This window comes from Bidens hawaiensis, unplaced genomic scaffold, assembly GCF_021521415.1.
Source record: "Bidens hawaiensis isolate Kalapana, Puna unplaced genomic scaffold, B.hawaiensis_p1.1 tig00012786_1, whole genome shotgun sequence".
NCBI classification, from domain to species: Eukaryota; Viridiplantae; Streptophyta; class Magnoliopsida; order Asterales; family Asteraceae; genus Bidens; species Bidens hawaiensis.
The window spans coordinates 256,591-268,649 of NW_027492062.1; the positions used below are offsets into that span (position 1 = coordinate 256,591).

General features: G+C 39.8%; 3 protein-coding genes across 3 annotated transcripts; 2 read left to right on the top strand and 1 right to left on the bottom strand.

Annotated features, from left to right (window-relative positions):
• The first annotated feature begins 786 nt into the window (after positions 1 to 786).
• LOC143542185 (protein OCTOPUS-like) lies at positions 787 to 2,732 on the top strand. Its single transcript, XM_077034833.1, has one exon. It carries the CDS (start codon positions 787 to 789, stop codon positions 2,662 to 2,664), a length of 1,878 nt encoding a protein of 625 aa, XP_076890948.1. The 3' UTR covers positions 2,665 to 2,732.
• A 1,713-nt stretch (positions 2,733 to 4,445) lies between these two features.
• Positions 4,446 to 7,659, top strand: LOC143542202 (uncharacterized). The gene is made up of 2 exons (XM_077034846.1): positions 4,446 to 4,958; positions 7,108 to 7,659. The coding sequence occupies exons 1-2, from the start codon at positions 4,608 to 4,610 to the stop codon at positions 7,546 to 7,548; spliced, it is 792 nt and encodes a 263-aa protein (XP_076890961.1). The 5' UTR covers positions 4,446 to 4,607; the 3' UTR covers positions 7,549 to 7,659.
• A 996-nt stretch (positions 7,660 to 8,655) lies between these two features.
• Positions 8,656 to 10,858, bottom strand: LOC143542159 (uncharacterized). Its single transcript, XM_077034818.1, has 2 exons — positions 8,782 to 10,858; positions 8,656 to 8,670 (listed from the first exon to the last, which is right to left on the bottom strand). The coding sequence occupies exon 1, from the start codon at positions 10,856 to 10,858 to the stop codon at positions 8,783 to 8,785; it is 2,076 nt and encodes a 691-aa protein (XP_076890933.1). The 3' UTR covers positions 8,656 to 8,670; position 8,782.
• Positions 10,859 to 12,059: the final 1,201 nt, after the last annotated feature.

The window sequence follows — 12,059 nt, forward strand, 5'->3', positions numbered from 1 at the left end:
GCCATCTGTACTTTCAAGTTTTTACATGAGCTTGAGTCAAGCTTTAGCTCATTTAAGGTACTGCACGAGCTCGAGCTGTGCTTAGACTCGTTTAAGGCTTTTATTAAAATATATAAAAGCAATTAAAAGCATGTATAAATTAATTAATAAACAATTGACGATTAGAATCCAAGTTTGAGAAAAACAACTCACGGATCAAACTCGAGCTTTAGAAAAAAAAATATAAAACGAACTTATCTTACGCTTTTATTATTCAAAACGAACTGAGTTCAAGCCTAATAAAACTCGTGCAATCTCGTTTACACCCTACTTATGAGATAATAGTATTCTCACAATCTCACCAATAAACCAGTAAGAATATAAATGATATTTAAATAAAAGTAAATGATTAATTAAAAATAGCAGGTCCAACGGAAAAACAAATAAATAAATAAACAAATATTAATAACAATTTAAAAAATATTTAAATAGAGATAATTAAATAGAAGTGTCTCTCAGTCCATCAGAAAACCTCTCGATAACGTAAACGTTTTCATGCTCACATTAAACTCTCACCTTTCACTGTGTTTGCTAACACGCGCACCATTTTCACGCTCACGTTAACCACTCACCTTTCACTTTGCTAGCATACGCACTGTTTAAACCGTCAACAACCACCACAACCTGTCATGAACCCGACAAGTCCTTGCTAACATGAGCACCATTTTCACGCTCACGTTAACCACTCACCTTTCACTTTGCTAACATGCGCACTGTTTTAACCGTCCACAGCTACCACCACCTGTCATGAATCCAGCCACCGAGCCACCACCGCCACCGGCGGTCCAGCCACCGCGTTCGTCGTTCAGCTGCGACCGCCATCCCGACGAAACCTTCACCGGATTCTGTCCGTCGTGTCTCTGCGAACGTCTCACTGTTTTGGATCATCAATCAGCCAATGCCGCCGTTGCTTCGTCGTCTTCCCGCCGGAACTCCACGTCATCATCCGCCGCCACCGCGGCCGCCGCAATCAGGTCAATTTTCAAAGCTCCGGCCGCCGCGTCGAGAAACTCAAACTCGTTCTTACCGGAGCTACGCCGTACGAAGTCGTTCTCCGCCGGAAAACACGACGGATTCGAGATCTCCGCCGGCGGTTACGAGCCGCAACGGAAGTCATTTGACGTCAGAGGACGTAACACTCTCTCGACGCTGTTTTCAATTCACGACGAGAATATGACGGTCAAACTTTCGGTCAACGGCAGTGGCGTCGTTCTCGAAACGAACAGAGAAGATGAAGAAGATGAGGATGAAGAAGAATGCCACGTGGCACCTCAATTTGATGAAATTAGGGTTTCAGAAGAACCAGAGCTTCAAATTGTGAATGATTTAAATGAAATTAATAATAATAATAATAATAATAATAATAATAATAATAATAAGCTTTCAGATGAATTGAATTTGAAGACAATGAAGGATCATATAGATCTGGATTCACAGTCCAAAAAGTCAACACGGTCAAACTTCTGGTCAGCGGCTTCTGTGTTGACCAAAAAATGGCACAAATTGAGGACAAAGCAGAAGCCTCATGTCACCGGAACTAACGGCGTTATCTTACCGTCAAAGTTACCGGTCGAGAAGCCGATTTCCCGTCAGTTCCGAGAAACGCAGTCGGAAATCGCGGACTACGGTTTCGGCCGGCGGTCGTGCGATACGGACCCGAGGTTTTCGTTAGATGTCGGCCGGGTTTCGTTTGATGGCCCGAGGTATTCGTTTGATGAGCCTCGGGCTTCGTGGGATGGGTACCTGATCGGGAGGACGTTCCCGCGGCTTCCACCGATGGTGGAAGACGTCCCCATTGTCCCGCGGTGCGATTCGCAAATCCCCGTGGAAGATAATAATAATAATAATAATAATAATAATAATAATAATAATAATAATAATAATAATAATAATAATAATATCCCGGGTGGGTCGGTTCAAACCCGAGAATATTATCTGGATTCGTCATCTAAGAGGAGGAGAAGCCTTGACAGATCGAATTCGGTTAAACGAATGGCTGCGGAATTCGATGAAACCAAGGCTGCAAACCCGAACCCAAACCCGAATCCAAACCTGAACCTAGTCGATCCGCCTAGGGTATCGAATTCGTCGTTAAGAGATGATAGTTCGGAAACGTTTGAATTAGGTTTTAAAGATAGGGATAATGTGGTTCCGAGTAGGGGAGACACGAAAGAATCGAAGAAGCCGAGGAAATGGAGATGGAAGATTTGGGGGTTCGGGTTTATTCATCGACGGAGTAAAGACGATGATGAAGATGTTGGAAGATGTTACTCGGAGTCATGGCGAGAGTGCGGCAGCGAGGTTAATAATAATAATAATATTAACGGAGTTAACCCGAAAGTGTTTAGGAGTAATAGCAGTGTAAGCTGGAGGAGTTCTTCAATGAGGAAATCAAACCCTGGTAATAACATGAACAGGAAGAACAGAAGAACAGGTGATGAGTCTGTTCTTGAACGGAACCGAAGTGCACGATACTCGCCTAATCATGTCGATAACGGGCTGTTACGGTTCTATTTAGGCCCGTTGAGTGGTAGTCGAAGGTCGGGAGTCGGGGTTTCGACAACTAAAGCCCGACCAGCGAGTAACGCGCATTCGATTACTCGAAGCATGCTCGGGCTCTATTGATGCAGAAACAGGTTAATCTTTTGTTGCATTTTGTTGTGTAATAATAACTTATGCTTTGTGTTTTGTTATGTTAGCTTGAAATTGGTTATTTGGTTGGTTAATTGGTTTCAAATTTTCAATCTTTTAATCTTTCATATTGTGTGTCATTTGGATTTCATAAAATGGCAGTAAACTGAAGATAATATGATTAAAAAATGATATTGTAAAAGCAAAATGATGAACGATGAAAAAATAGTAAGTGATCTAATCTTGATCACAATAAAGTCAAAAAGTGAGAGTGAAAACACACAAAGAAAAAGAAAAAGGAAAAGGTAAAGTTGAAAGAAAGAAAGAAAGAAAGAGGCACAAAACCCTATGAAGTGTTTTAAGCTTTGCCTTTGTAATTTTCTTGGTCCATTTTTGTCTTATGATTCAAGCTCCTTTGTTGGTCCAAATGTTTTTTATTTTCAGAAACATTTTCTGAACCTTATTCTATTTGCTTTTTTTAGTATTTTTAGATAATATAAAGAACCACCTTCATCTGTGTAAATAGTTGATCATGTTGGGTTGGTGGTTAAGTTCCTATCAATACACAAATGGTCAATTTGGTTTTACTCAGTAATATAGATGAATCAATGAGTTATTTTGTTAAAAAAAAAAACTTGCTAGGTTAAAAAGTGTCAATTTGGCAAGCATCACCCACGTCTTTGTCGCATACATCACCTTCACGCCGACGTCTCATCCAAACTCCGTCACCAAATTAACGAGCTTGTTTTTAAATTTCAATTCTTATATTATAAACTCTACACTTAGGTATTCTTATCCCCATGACATAATAACATTGCAAATAGACAAGTTTAAAATCTCTACACATATTACCTTATTGCTCACCTCCAACTCACATAATTTTTGTTGGTCAAGTCTCGGATCCAAAACCCCCCTTACAAAAATCAACAGATCACAAGATTCAAGTTTAGGTTACCGCTCGATACTCAAATCCCTCTAACTTGTGCTCTCACACTCTAACTTTGAGAACTTCTTATCATAAGAAAATACAAGAAAAACTGAAAAATATTCCGTTTAAAGCTTTCAACAAAACTGTATAATGCTCAAGTTTGAATGAAGGTTCAACCCAAAATGATTGTGGTACTAACTTTTAGCTATATTTTCATAACCGGCCAGAGATCAAAATGGTCGCCTTACTGGTCTGTTGGTCAGATTGGTTGATCCGGATGGCGTCAAAAAAACTAAATTTGAATATACTTAATATTTTATGCTTTTTCAGTCAAAGATTTATTGGATTTTACATAGATACTCTGCACTCCCCAGTCAAAAGGCGAAGGCTTTTCAAGCAATTTGCCTTACTACGATGTGGTATCGATGGATGGTTAGGAACTCTGTGGTGTTCGAGAGGAAGCCTGCTAATTTAGTTGACATAATTGGCGAGATCAAGTCATTAAGCTACTTGTGGGTGAAAAACCGGAGTAAAAGCCCAAACCTAACATGAGAAAGGTGGTGAGGATTTTCGTTTAATATGTAACTGTCGGGTGCGAGGGGGGTCGGTTTCTTTGATATATTTATGCTTGGTGGTTGGTTGTTTGTAATTAGGTGGTCTTGGGTTTTGCTTGTCATCATGAGTTGAAGTAGTTTTGTTGGTCGTTCAAAAAAAAGAATAAACAAAATCCCGTCTAACCAGTCTATAGGTAACCGGCCCGTTCAGTTAAACGGGCCGAACCATGCAAACTATTGGGCTATTTAAGCACTCAGCCCACTAAACAACAATATCTAACTTACACCACATCCAAGCCAACTTACAATTTCCAATCCATGAGGTACAACTAGGTAAAGCCTACAACTTCAGGCAAATAACTTGACAGAAAACAAGATAATGCAGCAGTGATAAGAGGTTCAAAAACCTTCCTCTGTTTCCTACCCAAACAGCAGCAGAGCATCATCAATTCATCATGATTTCATTACAAATCATACAAACACCTTTCACCACCACAAAACATGAATTCTTTCTTCACAAAACTGACTTCTTCACCATCAAGAACTATCATTCAAGATTCTTCATATGCAAATCAAAAGATTCTGACGCAAGCACCCCTTCACCGGATGCATCATCCCCTGATGGTGATGCAAGAAAACAAGAAATCTTGGCAAGAATAGCAATGCTTCAAGCCCAAAAGGTTCGTCTCACGGATTACTTAGACGAACGGTCTGAGTATTTGACCAAGTTCGCAGAAGAAGCCAATGTGGAGTTTGACCAAGTTGGCGAAAACGCACTCAAGGAACTTGAAGAAGCCAGTGCCCGGGTTAGTTTCATCTTTAATACAGCGTAACGGGTTAAATTGCATTTTTAGTATTGAGTCATAACAGGACGGGTCGGGTACGGTTGTGCTGCATCATGGGTCCTGTGCAGAACATAATTCCACATATTAAATGAGCGAACTTTTAGACATTCCACCAACACCTATGATATTTAAACATAAGTCATGACAGTAGATGTAATTTTAATTTGGGGCAAAAAAACTCCTACTTTATGATTTATATTATTCATAGATTATAAGCCGTTTTGCTTGCGGCTCAATTAAAACCTAAAAATTAATATATTTAAGAAAAAATTACAAATTTTGTCCTTTTGAATTACTAAAATTATGGAATGGGTCCTTTTTGAAAATGAGTTTCATCCTTTATCCTTTATTTGCATGTTTGCTGCTGTTTTAGTCCTTTACACTAACGTCCATCCATTATTTCAGTTAAGTATTGGCATGTGCTAGAGGGCATTGCGGTAATTTTACCTCTAAATATTAATTATTAAGAAAGCTAAAATAATAAAGTATAATGGGACCCATCACTAAACCCCATCTTTTTCTTCATTTTAATCAAGTCCTCCCAACCCTAGCCACCACCACTAAAGGGCCGCCGACCACCACCATTAAAGGGTCGTCGGAGACCACCATCAAGAGAAACGCCGACCACCACCCATCGCCACCTTCTCCGGCCACCACCATCTCTCACTGGTCACTACCATCACCACCTTCTCCGGCCGACATCTCTCTCCCTACTCGTTTTCTTCTTCAGCCACACCATCTCGACTCCTCGACGGAATATGGTATGCCAACTCCACCGGTCATCTTCTGCGGTGAAAATCGAGTCCGACATACTCGCCAGAAAATCGGATATAACGTCACCTACCGGCCAACCTCGAACTCGCCGGAAATCCGGCTAGTTTAAACAAGGTGGTTTTGATCTCTGCCGGAAATCGACGTTAGCTCAAACCCATTTTCATCGTTGGTTCAGATCTGCATATAGCGAAGAGAAGTCGGTCTAGATCTATAGAACGAGGTGGCCGAAGATGTCCAAATCTGAAAAACGAACCAACGATGAAGTTAGCGTCAATTTTCGGCGGCGATCTGAACCACCTCATTTAAACAGATCCTAATCCGATGAGTTCTAGGTTGACCGGTATGATGCAGTGGAGGTGGTGATATATAAACCGGTCAGAGCTCCGGCGAGTTCAAGCTAGGTCAGTGTGGTGTAGTAGTGGTGACGGTATGTTCCTGGCGAGGGGTCGAGATGGTGTGTGGCTGAAGAAGAAAACGAGTAGGGAGAGAGATGTCGGCCGGAGATGGTGGTGATGGTAGTGACCAGTGAGAGATGGTGGTGGCCGGAGAAGGTGGCGATGGGTGGTGGTCGGCGTTTCTCTTGATGGTGGTCTCCGACGACCCTTTAATGGTGGTGGCTAGGGTTGGGAGGACTTGATTAAAATGAAGAAAAAGATGGGGTTTAGTGATGGGTCCCATTATACTTTATTATTTTAGCTTTCTTAATAATTAATATTTAGAGGTAAAATTACCGCAATGCCCTCTAGCACATGCCAATACTTAACTGAAATAATGGATGGCCGTTAGTGTAAAGGACTAAAACAGCAGCAAACATGCAAATAAAGGATAAAGGATGAAACTCATTTTCAAAAAGGACCCATTCCATAATTTTAGTAATTCAAAAGGACAAAATTCTATATTTAAATTTTATTATAACCCAAGAGTATAGACCCAAATTTAAATATATGTAAACTATAAGTAGTTTATTAATTATGCATTATGTGCATGTTAAAAACCTTACTTTTATCTATTCATATATAGTAGCATGTGTAAAAAATATAAAAATGAAATTAAAAAAAAAATGAGCCAGCTCAAGCTTTTTACAAGCCTCGCTCAAGCTAACATTTCAGCTCGTTAGAATAAACAAGCCAAACCGTCTCGGATTGTAAATGAATCAAGCACGAGCCCAACATGGCTCAGCTCGGGTCAGTTTGTTAACGAGTCGAGCTCAAGCCTAACATGGGTCGGCTCGTTTACGGCCCTAAATTTAAGTTACGAGAGTACAAATCATTTGAATTTAGTTTTAAGTTGGGGCAGGAAAAAAATTATATTTATAATTATAAACTATTATTCACAGATAATGGGAAACATAGAAAGTCAAATGCAAGCATTTGAAGAATCGGCAGAATCAAGCAAGCAAGAAATAGAAGAGAACCAAAGAAAAATAGACGAGTTTGAAACGCGGTTCGAGAATGAAATAAACGAAGGTCTGTTCTTCAAGAATTTAGGGCAATCAAAGCCCGTTAACATAACAACAGCAAAAGAAGAAGCTCAAAAGAATTTAGGGCAATCAAAGCCCGTCACAGAGTTGACCAAGCAAACAGCAGGAACAGAAACTAGAAGAAATATTTACCTCGCATTGATCGGGCTCGTTAGCATCTCGTTAATTGATTCGTTTATATCCCAGTCTTTTGATTGGAGAAAAGGCGGGATTCTTGGTTTAATTTTGGTTGGTTTGGTTACACAATTGACCTATGAGCAGAATGTGTTAAGTGAAGCACAAAAAAAAAGAAACTGAGAAAAATGAGGATAAGAAAGAGTGAAGTTACTATTTTGTAATTATAGTTGTATGTATTTCAACGAGTATAAAACTATAAATATGAAATATTGCATGATGAATAACCCAGAGTATGATCTTTAGCTCTTTGGGCTGATATATCACGCTACTCTTTTTTGCATCATTATAGTTTTGATGATATGTTTAAAGTCACCAAAATTCACTTGATAAAAATAATGCATATATAAAATGTTACAAACAAAAAAAAACATGCTTTGGTGAAATAAAATAACTTTGATATGTTTTATTTCAAAGGAGTAAAAAAAGACTCACTATAAAAAAAAAAGAAAAAAGCGGTAAAAAGTAGTCCGGTTAGTATTTTTCAGGCTAATAATATGCAGAACTAATTACACAAGTAGTCCCTGTGGTATGCCTTGATTATAGTTTTGATCCTTAAGTTTTATGAAAATACACTCATGCATGAACGAACATAATGGTCCTTGATATGGATTAACGCTAAATTTTCCGTTAAGTAGGTGAGAAAGGACTAAAATATGCCTTAATTTAAAATTAAAAAAAAAAAAGTTAACACCCGTCCATGTCAGAGACCATTTATGTTACGTTTGTGCATAATTTGAGTCCAGTGGTGTAATTTCTCAAACTTGGACCAAAACCATATACATAGCATACCACATAAACTATCTGAAAGAATCTAACAAAAATAACCAAAAAAAATTATTTGGACAACTTAATTCAAAATGTTTTGACTTAATCGAGTCTGTTTTGCCACCTCTACTGAGTATGGTATGAGAGATAATCCAAAGTATGAACTTGCTACTATGGACTATACACGTCATACAACTTCACTTTAGCATCATTATACATCATTGGCAGCGTCTTTCTGACCAACAACCTGCTAAACTCGATGCTTAATTCTGGTTTTAATTCACTAAGTTACAAATTTTTTAATCTCATTTATAAAAATAGATACAACTAAGACAATACTTCATATAAATCAAATAACAATTGTATCACAAAAATGCACATTAATTGAAATTCAAGAACTTACTTCATGTCCAAAGTAAGTCCACAAAGACATCTTGTCTTAACACCATTTATGCATCAAAGCAAGTGATCAACCAGCTGAAAATTAACAAATGGCTTTATGAACATAAAAGATGAAGAAAAAAAAACACAAACCAAATAAGTTAAGCACTTCATTTGTAATGAAACAAAGAAAAGAAAGAAACTTACTTTAAATATATTTGATATCAGCATTATGCATCATAGGCTTTGAACGCAAAACCGCCCTCACAAGTATATTCCAAGTAATTGCAGTTGGCATAATCTCTTTAGCAACCGCATCGTTCAAATAATAAGCAGCCTCTGATATCTTTCTACAAGAACACAACCCTTTAAAAATAATGTTATACGAAATAATATCAGGACGAAACCCACATTTCAAAATCCGACCCCAAATCATCGATGCGTTTAAACAATCTCTAACTTTATAAAACCCTTCCATTAACGTGTTGAGTGTAATAAGATTCGGGGCACATTTGTTTTCACCCATCTTTATATACAACTCCAATGCATATTCAACGTTTCCTATAGAACAAAGCCCGTGAATTATAATATTATACATAATCACATCATGTTTAATACCATTATCAACAACCCCGTCCCACAACTTGAGAGCCATGTCAACCTTTTTGTCTTGACACAAACCACGCATTAACAAGCTATTAGTGATCACATCGGGTTTTAATCCCTTTCCAAGCATTTCTCTCACAAGAACATAAGCTTCATCAAATCTGTGTGACTTGCATAATCCTTCAATTATCGTATTGTAAGTAACAATAGTTGGTGAACAACCTATTGTCGTCATTTTATCCAAGAAGTCAATAGCATCTTTAATCTTGCGAGCTTGAACAAACCCTTTGATTAGTGTGTTACAAACATTTGTGTTTGGATTATATCCATTCTTAACCATGTGATCTAACATACTAACCGCATCATTCAACCTCCCAACATTACAAAATCCATTGATCATTGAAGAAAACGCATAAACATCAAGTTTGCTACCTTTTTCCTCTGCGTCTTTTAACACGGAAAATGCCTTATCTATGTACCCGTTTTGACATAGCCCGTGGATCAAAATACCATAAGTGGTTGAATTTACAAAAGCACAGTTTTCTTGCATTTTGTTCCATAAATCAATCGCCTTTTCCACATTAATATTTTCAAACAACCCTTTAATCAAAATATTGAAACTAATAGCATCCCTGCAAGCGTTCTTTCCCATTAAATCCCATAACTCCAAGCACTTGTTAATCATTCCCGCACGAGCATACCCATTGAGCAAAACATTATATATCGCAGCATCAGGCGACACCTTTTTCGCCATCATTTCCTTAAAAACCGTCATACCGCCTTCAACATTACCCGACTCACAAAACAAATTTATAACCGTGCTATACGTAAACAAATCCATTCCTCTGTCGTTTTCCTTCATCCGGTCCCAAATCTTCAAACTTTCTTCATACTTCCCGCACTTACACAAACCCGCAATCATAACATTATAAGTACTCACATTCGGATACACCAACGAATCACTTAACAACCTCTCCCACACCTCGCCCGCTTTACAATAATCCCCTTCCTTAAAAAACCCATCGATTAACATATTATAACACATCACGTCCGGCGTCACTCCTCTCTCGGACATTTCATCGAACACCTGGCGTGCACGACGCGTCTCACCGTTCTTCACCAACCCATTAATCAAAGTCCCATAACTAAACTTATCCAGTAACATCCCTTTCCGAAACATCCAATCCACCGTCTCCATTGCCGGCACAAACTCCTTCCGTTTACACAAACCCTTAATCATAACATTATACGTTTCCAAATTCGGAACAACACCCATTTTTCTAAAGCTTCTAAACAACAAATCGGCACGATTAAACTGATTGGATTCAATAAAAGCATTGTATAAAGTATTGTAAGATCTTATACCTGGGTCACAGCCAAAAATTTGTTTCATTTGTTGAATTAAGGTTAGGGTTTGATCGATCATGGAGTGTTGGGTATATGTTTTGAGGATGGTTAATGGGATGTGTTCTGGGTATGTGTGGTTAGTGGATTGGATTGAGGTTATTATTTGTGGGATGTGTGGGATGAGTTTAGGGGATTTGGAGATGCGGCGGAGGATGTGGAGGATAGCGGCGGTGGAGGGGTGGTAGTTACGGTGGCGGACGGCGGTGGTGAAGAGGTTGACGGCAGTGAGTAGGTCGGGTTGGGATTTCAGGAGTTTCAGGAGTTCGGCCATGGGAGTGAAGTGAGTTGAAACATGAAACCCGGGTGGGTTTCAAAAGTAAACCCGAATGTTGGTAAAACGATGACTTAATATGGGGAGTTGACGTGAACTCTGACATTATCGGTCACTGAAGAGGTAGGTCACAGCAGAGCCCAGTTGGACCCGCATGACTCACCTTGAAGAGAGACGTCTGCGCAGAAACCAACTGGATCCGCAGGACCCTCCATGCTCAGAGACGTGACGTCCTTACGCGCAGTACGCAAGCTGTTCCCGCAGGAAATGCCTCCCAATGGCGAAGTACTCCGCCTGTTCCCGCAGCTGCGGATACAAGCCATCAGGGAAGGCCACCCGCGCAGCAAGGCTACACGCACAAGGCACTTAGCTCTCAAAATAATTCAGTAGTCACCTGAAGGAATGAGCAAAGCCGGGAACAATCCCGCACAAAGGCGGGAGGGGGAATACTCCCGCCCAAATGAGCCAGTCCGTATGATACTGGAGGATCTTTTGTACTGTACCTGACGAGGTATGGGCAAAAGATCTGACCAGAGATACGACAGCTCATTGACAACAGTATGGCGAGCAGCATGCTCTTGTACTGTATGTCACTATTAGCCGCTGCCTACTCACCAACTCCTGTCATACCACGTGCATAGCCTGCAGTTGGTGGAAAAGGAATAGTACACAGCAGGCCTGGTCACTGTCAGCCGCTGCCTACCCACCAACTACCAGCATGGCACGTGCGTAGGCCACAGTTGGTAGAACAGGAATACTATTCAGCCGGCTATACCCTCTTGGAAACCTACCTTCGGCTATAAATACCCCAAATGGTATGATCATCTCATCTTATCTTGTATCTTACATCTTATACCTGATATCTGCTCTAGCAATCTCTTAATATACACTTATATTCAAGAGCAATCTAGTCTGATTCTCACGCCGGAGGGTGGTCACAAGGAGGTACCCCCCCTTCTCAGTGACGAGCTCACGGTGTCTGTTTTGCAGGTTATCAGAAGAACCATCTTTGCCGGATCTAACCCCTCGTGGGAAACATCTATTTAACCCCCATATTATCCGTAATCTGCCCGGGGTCCATTAGTGTTTCTTCATTGGCGCCATCCGTGCATAAAAGCTAGAACTTCATTTCTTTTCAGTTTTTTCAAACTTCTGGAAAGATGGTTAAAGAAACTCCGGTAACCACAACCCCAGCTACTGA